The sequence below is a fragment of the Microtus oregoni genome, unplaced genomic scaffold (genome assembly GCF_018167655.1).
Source record: "Microtus oregoni isolate MIOR12 unplaced genomic scaffold, Mior012 000002F_ref0000024, whole genome shotgun sequence".
Lineage (NCBI taxonomy): Eukaryota > Metazoa > Chordata > Mammalia > Rodentia > Cricetidae > Microtus > Microtus oregoni.
The window spans coordinates 45,901,033-45,917,543 of record NW_024543061.1 but is presented as its reverse complement, the minus strand read 5'-3'; the positions used below and the strand labels follow the sequence as shown (position 1 = coordinate 45,917,543).

Here is a 16,511-nt window from a genome sequence, read left to right as displayed (position 1 = left end):
CATTACTTCCACATGAAACTAGGTATTCTGAGATCATGTATAATTTTAGCATTCTGGAGTTAAAACCAGGAGGAACAGTAATTCAAAGTAATCCTTGACTATAAATCAAGTCTAACTAAATAAACAACTGCAACGCCTTGCATTACACATTGGTGGCAATGAGTGGGTAGCATTGCATTTGAACTCCTTGCGGGTTTGCAGATAAGTTTTCACCATGTGGGTCTGTCTGCTTCTAAGTGGAGCTGGCCTACCCTTTTATATAACTTTCTCTCCCATATGAATATGATAAGGGGTAAAAGAGTTGGAAGGATCATTGCATCATCAAGAGACTGACATTGACATTCTCTGGGAACATTATCTCAGCTTAATCACTTTTCTCCTGTATTAAGTTGTCCAATCCTTCCTCCTGGTTTCTTTTTCTGCCTGTTTCCAGACAATGTCATCTTAGCCTTCTCCAAGAAACATGAAAATAGGTTACTATGTTCAGGAAAGTTTGCAAAAGTAGTTATTTTAGTTGGTGGAAGTTTCAATTGGCTACCCTTTCATATCATCAAATGAGGACATGCATAAAGAGAATGTCTCTCTGAAATGTACTCATCCTCCACCCGCTGATTTCATTTCCTAGTGCTCTTTCACATCAAATGGGTGGACAATTCATTTTTCCAGTTGTTTTAGAATCTTATATAAAAACATCAAAAAGGTATGTATCACATTTTTATTTCATATACCAAGTCTATATTTAATGTGGTGTGTGTGTGTGTGTGTGTGTATTCATGTGACATGAAAGCAGAAGACAGTTTCATAGAAGAAAAGTGATCAACTAACCAGCTGAGGAGAGAAGAGAATGGACAAGTAGGGCTAACATATGGCAACTATGAACTAAGGATAATGATACATATGTGTATAAAATGTCTTGAGGAATCTTACTATATTATATTTTAACTAAAACAATGCAAAATTAAAATATTCTAAACATGAACATAGACTTGATTTTTTCATAGTATTTTGGCTACTGGATGAAAAACACTTTACCTCACTGAGTGTTCAATTGATAGGAGCAGATAATTTCTTCATCTATGAACAACTTAGAATAATCTTCAAAACACATACAGTATTTCATGCTTTTTTATAATCATTGGAAATTTTTATTAGAGTTATTGATTTAGTCTATGGGTTCAGGTATGTGCTATCATCTGTGTACCGCCATACAGAGTGCCATCTCTAGGGATCTGTTCTTGCTTTTCACCCTGTGAATCCTGGGGATTATCTCAGAGTTGGGAACAAACACATGTACTTGCAGAATTGATTCATGATTTATAAATATTATATCAGCAGAGTGAAACTAAATAGTGTCTCATCCTTCACTAGAGTAGAGATGTGAATAGAATCAAAAGACGTGTTAGTTATGATGAATTCAAAATTATATTCTAAATTTGTAAGCCACACATCCAAGAATGAACAAATAGCCAAAACTGAACACCTCATTATTAAAAACGTTAAAGAGACAACAAAGTTGGGTGAGTAGAGAAGATGGTGAATTTCGGTGGATTTAGATGATGAGGTGAATATAATCAAACACATTGCATGAAACTCTGGAAGAACTAAATGAAGATAAAGGAGAAAAAATGATTTGAAGAAAATACAAATATTAGTAATACATCATTCACTTTATTGTCCAAAAATTATGCTTGAAAACCATACTATGAAAGCCCACTTAAGAAGAAAATATTGGTATAGCTTTTAAATTAAAAAATAAACATGTGACTAATTTTCTAGATTCATAGACACATAAATCTCTTGTGTATTTAAGTCTTAACCTCTGCTTGGGAGGAAATTTTAATTTCGTTTCTAAAGTTAAACCATTCAGACCACATGCTAGAGAAATAAAGATGTATCTCTGATAGGCAACTGTTAAGAGTCAAACAATTGTTTTCATTACTAGTTTTCTCCATAAAGCTAACTCTTGTTGCAATGAAAGAATAAGCTTGTTACTGAGGACATGGTGTAATTTCTATTTAGGAGAGATCCAAATTCTATAGAAGATTGTTGCCTACCTGCTGCTGATTATTACATGGGGACATTTTTTTTAAAAAATTCTGAAGTATCTTAGAAAAACCAGAGGTCGTAGCCAGAGGTATTGGGTGTCTTCAGAAAAACAGAATGTGCTGGACATGACAGCTGTCTCACATATGAACTAAATAGCTGGCTTTGACTGTATGTACAAAACCTGAGCAAGATGAAGCCAGAAAAATGTCCAGCACGGATGTCAAAGGGGCTCTTGATTCCCAACCCTAGCTGAGAGAATATTGGCAACTGATATTCTTGTAGGAATGAGACTGCTTTTTTTCAGGGATGTGGCCCTAGATTAGATTGGTTATTCATGCATCAGTAGACTTTCTGGTACTCTTTCATGAATGAGCAGCTCTTGCTGAACTCAGTAGGCTTAAAGAAAAAAAGAAACACCTGATGTTGAAAGGAAAAATGGTGGTGGAATATAGGAAAAAGGATTGGAGAAGAGGGACTTGGGATCCTTTTGATTAGAACACATTATATGCGTGTATAAAAAATTTAATAAAAGGATGTACATACATGTATATTAATTTAATTTTGAGGACTTTGATTTCTGGACTGTGAGGGAAATTCAAATACTTTAATAAATAAAAATAAAACCTTGAACCATGTTTTAAAAGGGAAATCTAATCCTCCAGAATAAAAATCAATGGAGCAAGCCAACAGCAGGATGAAATCCATCATTTTAGTTGATGAAATGGAAAGGTCCAAGGAACCACATTACCCTGCTATTTCTCTCCAAACAATGCTTTTGTAGCATATGAGGCTGCTGGTTTAAATAGGTTAACTCTAGAGAAGAGTTATCTCAAAAATTGTACTAGGTCCAGACTCACAAGATTATTATTTTCCAATCAAGATTATGTTTTGTAATTACAAAGAAGTTTAAGAAAAATACTACAACCAAAAATCTGATCAAATACATGTTTAGGAATGATTTTTATTGTGTAAAAATAAGGTTATGTAAACTACTATCAGTTTATAAAAAGTAGCAGGAATTTATTCACAAGTTTTTAATTTAGGGGGATATAGTTTCTGCTAGAAGAATAAACTCTGTTGTGGGAACTTGGTTACCAAATATCAGAATTATTTTCAGTGGTTGCTCATTTCTCTTCATTTGTGTTTCCTTGACTAACATTCCACCTTCTTTGTTTTTTCTTACCAAGCCTTCTAAAAACTGAGAAGATCTCCAAGCATACTGACATGTTTTCAAGTATGAATATTCTTCCAACTGGATTTAGAAATTGCAGCAACATGACTTGGAATATCTGGTATTTGGGAGACTCCTAACTATAAACAAATGATTGCGTTTTGTTTCAAACAGGGCTAAGAGTGTAAATAGTGAAGTGAAGTGTTCATGAAATGGACATGAATTTACATCTGTTCCATAACTATGATCGTTAATTGAGGTGGTTCTTTATACACACCATATAAGTCACCTGAAAGACACAGCAGTTTTATATCCCAGATTAATTTAGCACCCTCAAATGTGTAATGATGTGTGAACATTAAAATTCAAAGTGTTTCAAAGTGTTTAAAACTGTTTTATTAATGTACCACAGATATTTACAAGATCATAGTAATATACATTTTTTTTGTTTCCAAACAAGTCTGTATTAAGAATATGTTTTGTGATGGAGGCTGGGGAATGTATTTACAGAATGATTTGCTTTCAGAAAATTTCCAAAGATCCATAAATCGATTCATCGTGAAAGTAGTTGAATAGCAAAACAGTAAAAAATTCCAACAATTGACAGGAACTTGGTACAGGGCTTTAAAATCTGAACTCCTGTGGAACTCAAACCTGGAAAATAGAAACATCAAATAATCACCTTCCATGAAACAAGACTTCTGACCGGATTAATAACACAAGACAGAAACTATACAGTCAGGTTTATATTCAAATAATATTTTGTTACATTATATTTAATTTTAATAAATGACTCCTTCTGTCATAGGATTCCATCCCAAATGGAAAATTGAAAAAGAATAATAACCAAATCGGTGAAGCCTACTGAAAACATTAAATCTGGCCAACATTTAGTGAATAGTGACTTCTACTTAGAAGCTTTGTGTATATGAGAACTTAATGCCACTAAAACAAAAACAGTGTTATTTCTAAGACTGACCTACTTGGGAAATGTGATTGAGAAGGTTTCAGCTCAATCTAAATCTTAAAATTGATTCGAGATGTCTGCCACAGACATAGAAAAACATAGGTATGCATGCTTCTATTTCATTATTTCTACTTCGAAACCTTTGACTATTTGTTAAAAAAGAAGTCCTAAATTGTGTACCAGTATAAAACTTATGATTTATTCTCTTTGTTTTTTTCTTTTGTTCTTTTTCCTTCTTTCATTTCTTCTTTCCTTGTGGTTTTTATTTTATTTTTTTCATTTTTCAAATGAGGCAATAGAACATTGTAAAAATGCATGTCCCATGGGGACCTTGAGGGAGGGTTGAAGGGGAGGGGAAAGGTAGGGAGGGGAGCAGAGAAAAATGTAGAGCTCAATAATTATCAATAAAAAAATGCATGTTCAAAAATAGAAACAAACTCCTTTTTGGTTGTCACTCAGCATTTACACAATAATTAGAAAGTCCCTGGTAACATTGATGTTGCAGCTGCCTAGATTAAAAGTCTATGCCAGAAAGAGCAACTCAACTTACTCGACATTTTTGGAATTCTTATTTCCTCACTGCTGCTTCCATCTCCACCATCACTAACCGTTCTTATTTCAATCAAATAGTCTTCTTCAAATGGAACCAGAAGCTCAGCAGATGTATTATTTGTTTCCAAAATATGAGTTTTGCTCTGTCTGTTTTGCCGATAGAGAATCTGTATAAGAGGAAGAGTCAAGTTAACATGGAGCAGAAGTTTGTTAGAGGTTCAGATGCTGTTATGGAGAGGTATCAGAAACATGTTTATAACAATACTCTCATTTATAATGAAATTGGTATCACAATCATCATACTCCTCATGTTCAAACACCCAGGCTTATCATTACATTTATTTTTAAGAAACAATATTTATTTGAGATTCTTGTTCCTACAATAAGATTAGATTTAACTTAACTATAGAGTTTGAATATTTTAGCACCAGGGTTTACTATGAAAAGTCATTGTTCAGTTTGGACTCAGTACAAATGTCTAAATATATATAAAATTATCATCTCTGGGCAGACACACATACACACACATCTGCCCATAGGTAATTTCCATTAACACTACAGGAGATTACCCTGGGCACTTAGAGATGTTCTTGTTACTCAATAATGTTCATGCAAGATTCCTTTTGTGCTGCCAAAAGTCCATATAAGACTTTATCCTATCTTCTAATGGTCTATTTCAATTAATTCTTTGACATCAATCATGTATCATATCTACAAAAATAATTATTAATTTTTGATTGCAGTGGAGCTATCATGGAGTTTAAAAAAATTCATGCTGTAGGATTTGGATTTTCCATTTTCCATATCACATAACTTCATATCCATTACTGGACCTAGAACACAGAACCATAATGATGAACTGAAGGCACCAGGGATATTTTCAAGCAATTTTTTTTTAAAATAGCTTGATAAACCCCTGTGCAAATCTTTGTTTCTATTTAATTATGACATTGCTCTTTAATAACATAAATGATAAGATTACATAAAAAACTAAATACTTACCTTATAGCCCAGAACTTCAGACTCATTTTCCATGGTCTTTACATGCTCCCAGTTCAAACATAATTTAGAATTTGACAGCTTCCAGGCAATGTTTGCTGGTGGTTGACTTGGAGCTTTAAGATACAAAGATCCAAATAAATGCTATTTAGTTCATAGTATAATGTAACAACATAAAAGAAAAATAAGTCTCCAACATTAGCATAAAAGGAGAAAAGATGTTTTATTGTCATTTGAAATATAACAATTATAATCACAGTAAGATAGTTTATTCAAATTCTGGTCATAAGATAATGTCGTTTTGACAGACTTGTGAATGAGTAATGGTTTGCTAAGTGCACAATATTAATTAATTAATCATTGTATTTGAGGTTGCTTAACTTATAATACAGAAAAAAGATGGAAGGTTCAGTTATTTACTGTTAAAGTTGGTTATTAATCAAAGAAAAAATTAACTAATATCAAGGTGGAAGCATTCTACATATATATAGAGATACATACATATTGGTATTCGTTTCTAATACTTTTATAACCTTTATGCTGCGTTATTATTTGGCTGTAATCAGCAAAACCAATTTAAGGTATTTAAAGAAAAAAATGAAACTAATAAAATATGAAATATATAGAGTAATTTTTACTTATTTTCTGGCCATCTGATCATAGACTACTTTTTGTCACACAGTATGGGTGGCAGAAATCATAACTTTACATAGTACTTGAAGTTTGAAACTTCTTCTACAGGTAGATAGCCAGGATAGAAATTCTAAAGGAAATATTGTGGTTTGTCAATTATATGATGAGAAACCTTAGTTTGAACACATGCCTATGTTAGCACAGTCAAGGGTTGCTGCACACTGATTAAACAAAGTATATTTTATATTATAAATAATGTCGTTGGAACCCAAAAGTGGGGAAAATCTTCACAGGTATATTGATCTCTCCAAATACTGGTTACTATGAAGCTGCACTAGGGATCTCAGTCCTTTGAAATGAATGCTGCTTTGGAGAGGAGGAGTAGCACACATTGAAAGGAGGATGCAGAACTACTGTTCTGAAAGAATAGATAAAGTTGGACTTTAAGAATTTACATATGGGAATGATAATGCGACTTGTAGAGTAGAAAGTCAATTTTCCCAAAGTACACAGTTGGAAAATAGCTGAATCAAAACAGAATCCTGGTCTCTTGGTTCCCATCCAGTGCATTCTCCATGACAACTTGTTGCTTCTCAAAGACTCCTCATAACAATGCTTTTGTTATTGAAAAAAAAATTAAGGAGAGATTTAAAATAGTTCAGCTAAAAAGCTGAGGCAGAGATAAAACAGGCCAGAAAGATGTTTCTGTTCTGAGTGTGAGGTGCTGAGTCTAGCATTTAAGTCATTAGAGCAATGACAGAAACAGATGTGACTTCTTGAGCATTTTGAATCAACATCTATTTACTGTCTTATGTGCTATTTGAATATGCTCAACATACTGAACTAGGGGCATTGCTATTGGCCTCCCCAAGCCCACTCCTGTTTACTTAACCCTGTTGCCCAATTTGGTGTGTGACAACTAGAGAAGTGTTTACCCAGTAATATTATGGGACCCAATTATTATTTATTATAGTTTCACTTTATTGAAAAATAGCTCTTTTGTGTTTTTTTATAAATTTTTGAGGGCATGTGCTCTTTTCTACTCTGTATCATCAACAGCTAGCACAGTGCATGAATTAAATATTGATAAGCTGACAATTCAGATGTACTTAAAAAAGAAAAGAAAAAAAGACTTGACACCACACATTCTAAAACCAAAACTGTGCCATTTCTCATATTTCCTTTGTCTTAGTGAACATGCAGTGGACATTGGCATGATTCACAGGTACACTCTATTCATTATTCTGACCTGTGATTTAGGGAAAATTTTCATTTGCAGATCTATAGCCTTACTCATGTATTTATATGAACCAGTTTGAATGACTATACCCAATATTTTTTTCTTGACAAAATAAACCAATTTGCAATTAAAGTCATAAAATATCTGTGTTTATTACACACTTAACATATGCCAACGGATATTTTTTTATTTATGATGGGCCTGGTGGCAATCACACTGCTACAGTTATCTTCTATTAATGTATTCCAAGTTGAACTTTAAAATATTTTCTTCAGCTACAAATGTGCTAATATAAATATTTTCAATTGAGATCAGGGATTTAATATCTAGTATACTCTTTGGACATGTTTCTTCACAATAATTCATCAACACTAACAACATCTTGTAATCAGCATAGAGAACATACATATTCAGCCCTACAATGTCACTGGTAGTTTTATTTCCTGCAAATATCATTCATTTCTTGCTGTGCTTTTTGTGTGTTCAGCATGTTTAGAGTAAAAGGAGTCCTTTCAATATCGAGTTTCCTGTTGATGCAGCATGCAAAGAAACAGGGAGCTGAGTTTTAATTCTTTGAAAGACAGACAGTTTTGACGTTGGTAATAACCTTGTCATTGATATGCATGCATTTGTTTCTTCTAAGCAAAGAGGAAACTTCCCATGGGCACACCATGAGAAGCACTCCTTGGAATGTATAACCACTTACATAGCTTACTTACATTGTTTGGCTTCTATTACTGTCTGGATGATAGGAAGACTCTGATTTTGAGGCCAAAGAGCTGAAGTTGTTCCCAAAAGCCCTAGTTTTATTATCTCTTAAATGAGAATCATAATTCCTAGTTTATAAAGTTCTTGCTTAATATGAAATACAATAGGAAGCCTCCTTCATTTTGCCAGTGGTTTATATTAAAGTCTCAAAAAACATTACTAGTGTCTCCTAAACATAATGGTTCTCCACTGTCATGTTATGAAACAATCAGTTTCAGTCATGCCAGAAGTGGTTTGCCACTAATAACATGAGTCCAACATTTGCAAATGATTCATTGCTGATGGAGGAAGGTCATTGGTTAAGTAATAAAGAAACTGCTTGGCCTCATAGGTTAAAACATAGGTGGGAGGAGTAAACAGAACAGAATGCTTGGAGGAAGAGGAAGTGAGCTCAGAGACGCCATGCTCCCCTCTCCTGGGCAGATGCGAGATGCGATAGCTTGGCTCTCTGGGGCACATGCGATGAAGCTCCAACCCAGGATGGACATAGGCTAGAATCTTCCCGGTAAGCACACGTAGCGGTGCTACACAGATGGTTAGAAATGGGCTAAATTAATATGTGATAATTAGCCTAGAAGAGAATGGGCCAAGCAGTGTTTATATGAATACAGTTTGTCTGTTGTTATTTCGGGGCATAAGCTATCCAGGCGGCAGGGGTGCTGGGGACACAGCCTCGCCACTCCTATTACAACACATTGCTTAAATATAAATATCATAATTTGAAGATCATTCTTTTGTGTCCCTGCTCTTGAGGTTTCTACATACTTATGAAAGGAAAATGTACTGAAAGGGTCTCAGCTAATTTCCTGGGAAGTTATGGTTTGTGAACACTTTTGTCTTTATTTTATCTGAATTTAGAAACATGGGTGTCAGTGTCATCTATCTGACCTTAAGGAAAACAGCAACAACAACAACAACAGAACAACCACAAACTTCGAAAGGTGTTATACAGGCTATCACCTTAATATTTGTACTGCTAACATTTCAGTTTTAATGGGGAGGATTAAAGGATTGCCAATTTCTTTAATGAAATTAAAATTTCTGATACCTTAAGAAAACCAAAATATTCGTGGCATATATCTTCAAAACATGTTATGTTGTTTGGATCGTACTCATAAGTGGTAAACTCAACAAGCAAACACCTTTTCTACTTTGTTTTAATTTTCCCAGGCAATTTCTAACGGCCTAAATCATGTTCTATTAATGAAGTGACAAAGCAGCAGTAACTAGCCCTTCATAGCTCTAATGGCTTCCCTGTAATCAATTTTTCTAGATGGCATTTATATTCAGCTGTAGTTCACACTGTGAACCCAATTCAAAAACAACTTCTTATGTTACACTTCTAAGTAACAGCATGGGGTTGACATTTGGGCAAGAGAGAAAGAACATAAGTGCAAGATGGAATAAAAGCTTAATGCTTCCTTTATGTCTAAATATGGATTGATTGCATATTTACAGCAAAAAAGAATCTAGTGCAGAGTGCTAGTCAGTCAATGTCCAGGTCCAAACTGAGTCAAAATTTGCAAACACTTTCTGCTGCAGTGTCTGAAAATAAATTTCTACATTGTTGTTTTGTTTATACTTTTCTTTTCTTTGTGCAATTGATTTGAATTTTTTCTTCTTTTTATTTTTTTTTGTAAATCTAACTGCTATTGACATGATGCTTGTGCTGACTCAGCACACTTGCTATACCTCTTTGTTGTTTAGAAATGCATTTTTTTTTTAATAAGGTGTGGTACTTTAAAGTACGTCATATGTATTATTTGGAAACAACTACCATACAATCATTATCAACACTATTATTATATTAAATATAAAAGATAAAGAACTAATGAGGCTTTATATGTATTTGTATATATACAGACATATACATAGAGACATGGAGATCTTTTGACCTCTCAATGTTGTACATACTTATTGAAATATATATCCCACTCCATACTCTTCCTTATGTGTATCTTAGCCTCTTGCTTTCTTCATGGTGTTTCTTACAACATGTAGCAGTTTTATTGTCTTTCTCTTACTCTTTGTTGTTTATCCAGTAAGAGAGACATTTTCAGCAGGCAAGCATACATCAGAACTGAGGAATGTACGTGACTCATGGCGGCACTGTGCATTGAGTAGGTGACAGAATATTAGGAATTAAAAATAAAATAATATAGTTTTCTTCTCTCCACAGCTTTGCCCTTCATGATAGCCAATCACGAGAGTTAAAGATTTTGGTTAATGTGATTTCTCATTTTCCTGACTTTACAATGAAAGAGAAAGTAACAAATTGAAAATCTAGATGGTGACAGTTTCAATGTGTGATGGATGAGGAATTTTTTTTTTAACTTGCTGCCAGTATTCAAAGGTAGTCTTGATATCACCTCAAGGACATGGAAAATCAAAGTTAAATCCAATGATGCTACTTAGAATCAGGACTTCCTTCAATGTTTCATTAAAGCCATTTCACCCCTAATACTTTGGGTGTCCTTCTGTGGCCCCTGATGAAAATTTCTCTAAAAACTTTCATGAAAAAGAGCAAAAAGGAGCAGTAGTTTTGTTTCTTTTAAAATGGGTAAAAAAAAATAAAGTAAAATTTATGGCTAAGTTGTGTAATACATTTTGTCATGCAATGAGCCCTCACTATATTTTAGCCATTGGGTCTCCTTTAAGCATGTTATATCTTTAGTTCTCATAACAACCACAGAAGTAATCATCATTCCTAGGTCTGCTTCTCAAATATAAACATATTTTCATAATTATCGTGTAAAAAGACCTCGGCTCAGAAGATAACTCAGTTGGTAAGGTGGATTTTAGAAGACTGAGTTCAATTATCAGGATTTTAAAATGCCAGTATGTGGTGCATATTTGAAATCTATACTCTGGAAGATGGAAACAGGAGGATCCATGATTCTTCTGGCCAGCAACTGTAGCTTGTATTTATTGTAAATCATAGACCAATGAGACACTGTCTTACTTAAAGTTTCTATTGCTACAACAAGGCACCATGAGCAAAGAGTTACAGAGGAAAAGTTTATGTGGCTTACACGTCCACGTAGCTGTTCATCAGCAAACAAAGTCAGGATAAAAACTCATACAGGACAGAATCCTAAAGATAGGAGCTGAGGTAAAGGCCACAGAGGAGAGCTAAGGATGTGGAATGTTCTTCTTTTATTGGTTGATGAACGAAGCTGTTTAAGCCAATGGATTAATATTAAAGCCAGGTGGGAAATTGAAGAGAGATATATAGAGAGAATAGATAGATTCAGGGAGATGCCATGTAACCACCAAAGGAGAAATATGCAAGAATATTACCAGTAAGCTACAGCCTCATGGTATTATATAGATTAATAGAAATTGGTTAATTTAAGATGTAAGAGATAGCTAGGAATACACCTGAGCCATTGGGCAAACAGTGTTGCAATTAATATAATAAGCCTTTTTATGTTTCTTTGGGAATGAACACCCGCAGGAGTGGCCAGAACAGAAACTTCCATCTATAAATGACTAAATTTCTGTCTATAAATTGCCAATTTTGTTTATAAATGTTTATTTTTATTTAAAGGGTGTGATTATAAATGGTTAATGGTCACAGTGAAGATCTTTCTAGAAAAAGAAGAGGGATATGATATAGAAATGAATACATTGGTTTTAACTTTGGTTTATTGATACAAATTTAAGGTCAGTTTTGTTATATGTACATTTCTATACTAGTTAAAGGTAATATGCTTATTTAGCTTATTTAAAAATGTAATGTATTATTAAAATACAGATTAAGAGTTAGTCATTGGTCATAATCAAACATATAGTAATGTAAGTTAGGTTTTCTAGATAAACAGACATATATTACAGATGGTATTCTTCAAACCATTCAAAGACCTACAAACTATGGCACTGAAAATATTTTAAATGCTTGGACTTTTCTTAACAGTTATACATGTATGCTTCTGGAAGTAACAATTCATAGTGGCTAAGGGTCATCACAGTACCTCATTATGGGATTTGCCTTCAATGTGACAAGGCTAGACATTTGAGCAAGAAACTGCTCTTGCCTAGATGGCCTGATGGTATTCTATATGAACTGAACATGCAGGACCCACAGAAAACTGACTACTAAACTTCCCAAAAGATGGGACAGTCCTTCAGTATTGCTGCTTCATAGAAGTAGTTTCCAAGCATTCTGCAGGACACAGAAGAAAGTAGCTGAAGAACATTGCCAGTATAAGGCAGAACAGATCTTCAAATTCCCTGCTTCATTGAAGTCTACCAGATATTGTAGGCCAAGAGGCTGACAATGGCTGCCCCAAAGTTACAAAAGAATTTTGTGTGACTGTCTAGGCAGCAGTATGTCTCTGTCATTTCTAGAACTTTGGAAGTTGCTTAAAATACATTTTCTGTTTACTTAGGTAATACAAAATAATAATAATAATAATAATAATAATAATAATAATAATGTTTCTGGGATCTTTGATGGAATTGAAGACTAGATAGTTATAATTATAGTTTTTCTTAGTTATGATTAATGATAAATTAGATATAAAACTTTAGACTTACAAAGATATGATATATGAGAGTATTTTCCTTAATTTGACACATGTAAATGAACTAAATATTGTAACTATAATTCTCACTTGTTAAATATTTTGTGTATGTAATTTTACTATGTTAAAGTTAAAATCTTCCATTTTAAATAGACAGAAAAGGAGAGATGATGTGGAATATCCTGTTTTTGTACTGCTTTTATTGATGGAAGAATAAAGCTCTTTTGGACAATGGCTTAGCAGAGTAAATCCAGGCAGGAAAAGCAAACAGAAATATATATAGAGAGTAGGTAGAGTGAAGGAGATGCCCTGTAGCCACCAAAAGAGAAATATGCTAGAATATTACCAGTAAGCCACAGCCTCATGGTTTTACATGCATTAATAGAACTGGTTTAATTTAAGATTTAAGATTTAAGACTAGTTAAGAATATGTCTGAGCTATTGGCCAAACAGTCTTGCAATTATAATAGTTTCTGTATAATTATTCAGGTCTGGGTGGCAAGGAAACAAAAGTGCAGTCTCCATCTACAGCTTACTGGTTGGAATCCCACGGCTCGCTCAGTGTGCTTTCTTATAGAACCCAGGATCACCAGTCTAGGGACAGTACCACCCACCATTTGCTGGGCCCTTCCCCCATTGATTACTAATTGAGAAAATAACTTATAGCTGGATCTCATGAAAGCATTTCCTCAATTGAGACTCTTTCCTCTCTGATGGAACTAGCTTGTGTCCAGTTGATACACAAAACCAGTCAGTTCACACAACTTATCTCAAAGTAGTTGAATGTATTCCTGAGTTTGTCCTTTGGCTTCCACAGAAACATGCACATAGGTGCATAATCCTCACATATATTGCAATCACACAAGAAACTTTCACACAATATTTGCTGGAGTCAAAATGATAGTGTGTGGATAAGTTAGAATTCATGTCCCCATTTCTCTCACCCTGGAGTCGTATCTTTTTGAAGACTGTTTTACAATAATCCAAAGTTATATGAATTCTTTACAGATACAAATAAATTGAAGAAGGGAATTGGTAGAGTCATAAAGAGAACATTTCCTTCTTATTAGGAATATCAGGGACACTGAAAACTGAGGGTTTACTTAATAACATTAAAAAAATAGTTGTAGATTTACTATTTATGTATGGGTAACACCAGATCACTTGCCCTTTGCAACTTTGTCTGCTGTGGTTTTCTGTAGTGGACTTCATCTGCATCAAAGAGAACTTTCTGTGGTAAGTGATGAGAGCTTCAATTAACTGCATATATAAAGATTAATATTTAGAATGTAGTCAGTAATTATGATAATTTATTGAAATAGTAGGTGTAAGTTTTCCTCCAAGATCCGTTACCTCAATAGACTCAGGAGTCAGTTAGGCTTACAATACTAACCCAACTCTTACAACTGAGACCACGGATCATTATGGAAGAGAGAGGAGAATGAATAAGAGACAGAAGAACAAGAAGTTTGTTGTGAGAGAAACTTTGTCTCTCACAAAGGAATGTTTGAGAGGGTACACCCATGATGTCTAATCAACACGGCCACATAAAGAAGACCTGAACAATAATAACAAAGGAAGGATATGCTAATGCAAGTGGGAAATTAAAGTTTTATACCTAAACTAAGAAGGACAGTAAACTGGAGGATGCTTAGAGTAAGAATAATGGTCTTCCGCAGGGAGGAGTTTCACTTGATATTGGTTATCTGATGTGGGAGTGATTTCTTATTAATAAAGAAACCGCCAAGACCCATTTGATAGGCCAGCCCTTAGGTAGGCGGAGTAAACAGAACGGAATGCTGGGAGAAAGAAGCTGAGTCAGGGAGTCGCCATGGTTCTCCTACCCCAGACAGACGCAGGTTAAGATCATTCCTGGTAAGCCAGCTCATGAGCTACACAGATTAATAGAAATGGGTTAGATCAATATGTAAAAGCTAGCCAATAAGAAACTGAAACTAATGGGTCAGACAGTGTTTAAAAGAATACAGTTTCTGTGTAATTATTTCAGGTAAAGCTGGCCGGGTGGCAGGACACAGCCCGCCTCTCCGTATTTCAACAGTTATCAATTACCAAATGGTTAGCCCTAAATCATATACCTATAAGTAACATTGTACTGATTAAATTTTACTGTTGTGGAAGAACCCAGTGTTCAAGGAAATTTATGCTATAAAGTATAAACTGGGTTATAGTTTCTAAAGTTTATAATCAACAAAGACAGAGCAAACGCATGGTGGTATGAATAACTTAGAGTTCTCATTTTGATTCACAAACAAGAGACAGGGAAAGTACACAGGCAACAGCATGAGTCTTTTAGAATATCAAAGCCTTCAATCAAAAGCATACTATTTGTCTTTCCAAAATAATTCCAATGGTGGGACAAATATTCAAACATATGAGCCTATGAGGACCTTTCTTATTTAAACTACCATAGCCATAATACAAATATATAACAAAAATAATACATTGATTCAGTCAACTCATTTTAAAACAGGAGGAGGAACAGGAATACATGCTCATGTAGTGGTTTTCTGAAAAGTTTTCTGTCCATTCTATCTCAAGTTAGCAAAATGAAGTAAAACAGAGCAGGGAAATTTCAGTTACTTATACTATAACAGACACTCAGAAACTGCACTTAAATGCCACGGAACACATGGTAACTAAAGGCAACATAAAAGTCCAAAATCTTTGTCTTCATGTTTTGTCTTTTGAGTCACTCATCTGTTTATCTCATATGTTTATCTATGCTTAGAGCCAATGATAATCACTCAAGATTGAAAGCAAAAAGAGAAGGCATAGCTTAGACATGTTCTTAGCCCATATGCCTATTAAGTTCCAAGAAGACACTGGTCATTGTCATTCCCCTGCACACTGCTCTTCAAGAAGTCTTGAGTTTGGCTCCCATCATCTACCTGTGTTGCTTATAATCACTTGTAACTCCAACTCTAGGTGTACCTGTTATCCTCTTCTGACATCAGCAGGTGTACACACACACACACACACATACACAAACACAGGTGCAACCTCATGAACACAAATAAAAATTAAAATTGACCCTTTTCAGGAAAAGGAAATGCAATCCCTGTAAATAGATTTATTCAGGGTATCTATAGAAGAAAGAACACATAGTGATCAGAAAGTTCAACGTTGGGCACCACTATATACTTCAGACTTTGAAGTGGAAAAAGTTAGGGCAAGGAGCAAAGAGTTTGTATATATAAGATTTGGACTGAGTCCTGGTTCAGTACCTAGAGTGAAATATCTCTCACCTTCTCATATTAATGCAATATGTATCTTTGGGTCTTTTCACTACTATCCACATATATTTTTAGTAACACTTGATATTATTTGAGCTAGTAATGTAGCCACATACATTCCTCTCTCAAGGAAAAGAAGAGAGCAGTGGGGCAAGGTATCACTATATGTAGACAATTATATGTGATGACTGAGGTTGAATACTGGAGCAGGAGCAATTATTTTATGGCAAACAACTTGTTAGCTTTAAAAATAGTCTTCTTTGAAATACCTTGCAGAACCATAGCTAAAGTGATAAGTAGATCATCACTTGGCAATGACTGATTTTAATTATAAAAACTCAGATTTACTAAAATT

The 16,511-nt window shown here is 34.3% G+C and overlaps 1 protein-coding gene across 6 annotated transcripts in view; it reads right to left on the bottom strand.

The window, feature by feature from the left end:
• Positions 1–3,476: 3,476 nt before the first annotated feature.
• Positions 3,477–16,511, bottom strand: part of Cntn6 (contactin 6) — a 355,535-nt gene continuing 342,500 nt past the window's right edge. For all 6 annotated transcript variants that reach the window (XM_041634298.1, XM_041634331.1, XM_041634320.1 and 3 more), the window contains 3 exons: positions 5,739–5,851; positions 4,735–4,903; positions 3,477–3,871 (listed from right to left, as the gene is read on the bottom strand). In XM_041634298.1, the coding sequence (XP_041490232.1) occupies positions 3,771–3,871; positions 4,735–4,903; positions 5,739–5,851 (383 nt within the window). In that variant the 3' untranslated portion in view covers positions 3,477–3,770. The remainder of the gene's footprint in view (positions 3,872–4,734; positions 4,904–5,738; positions 5,852–16,511) is intronic.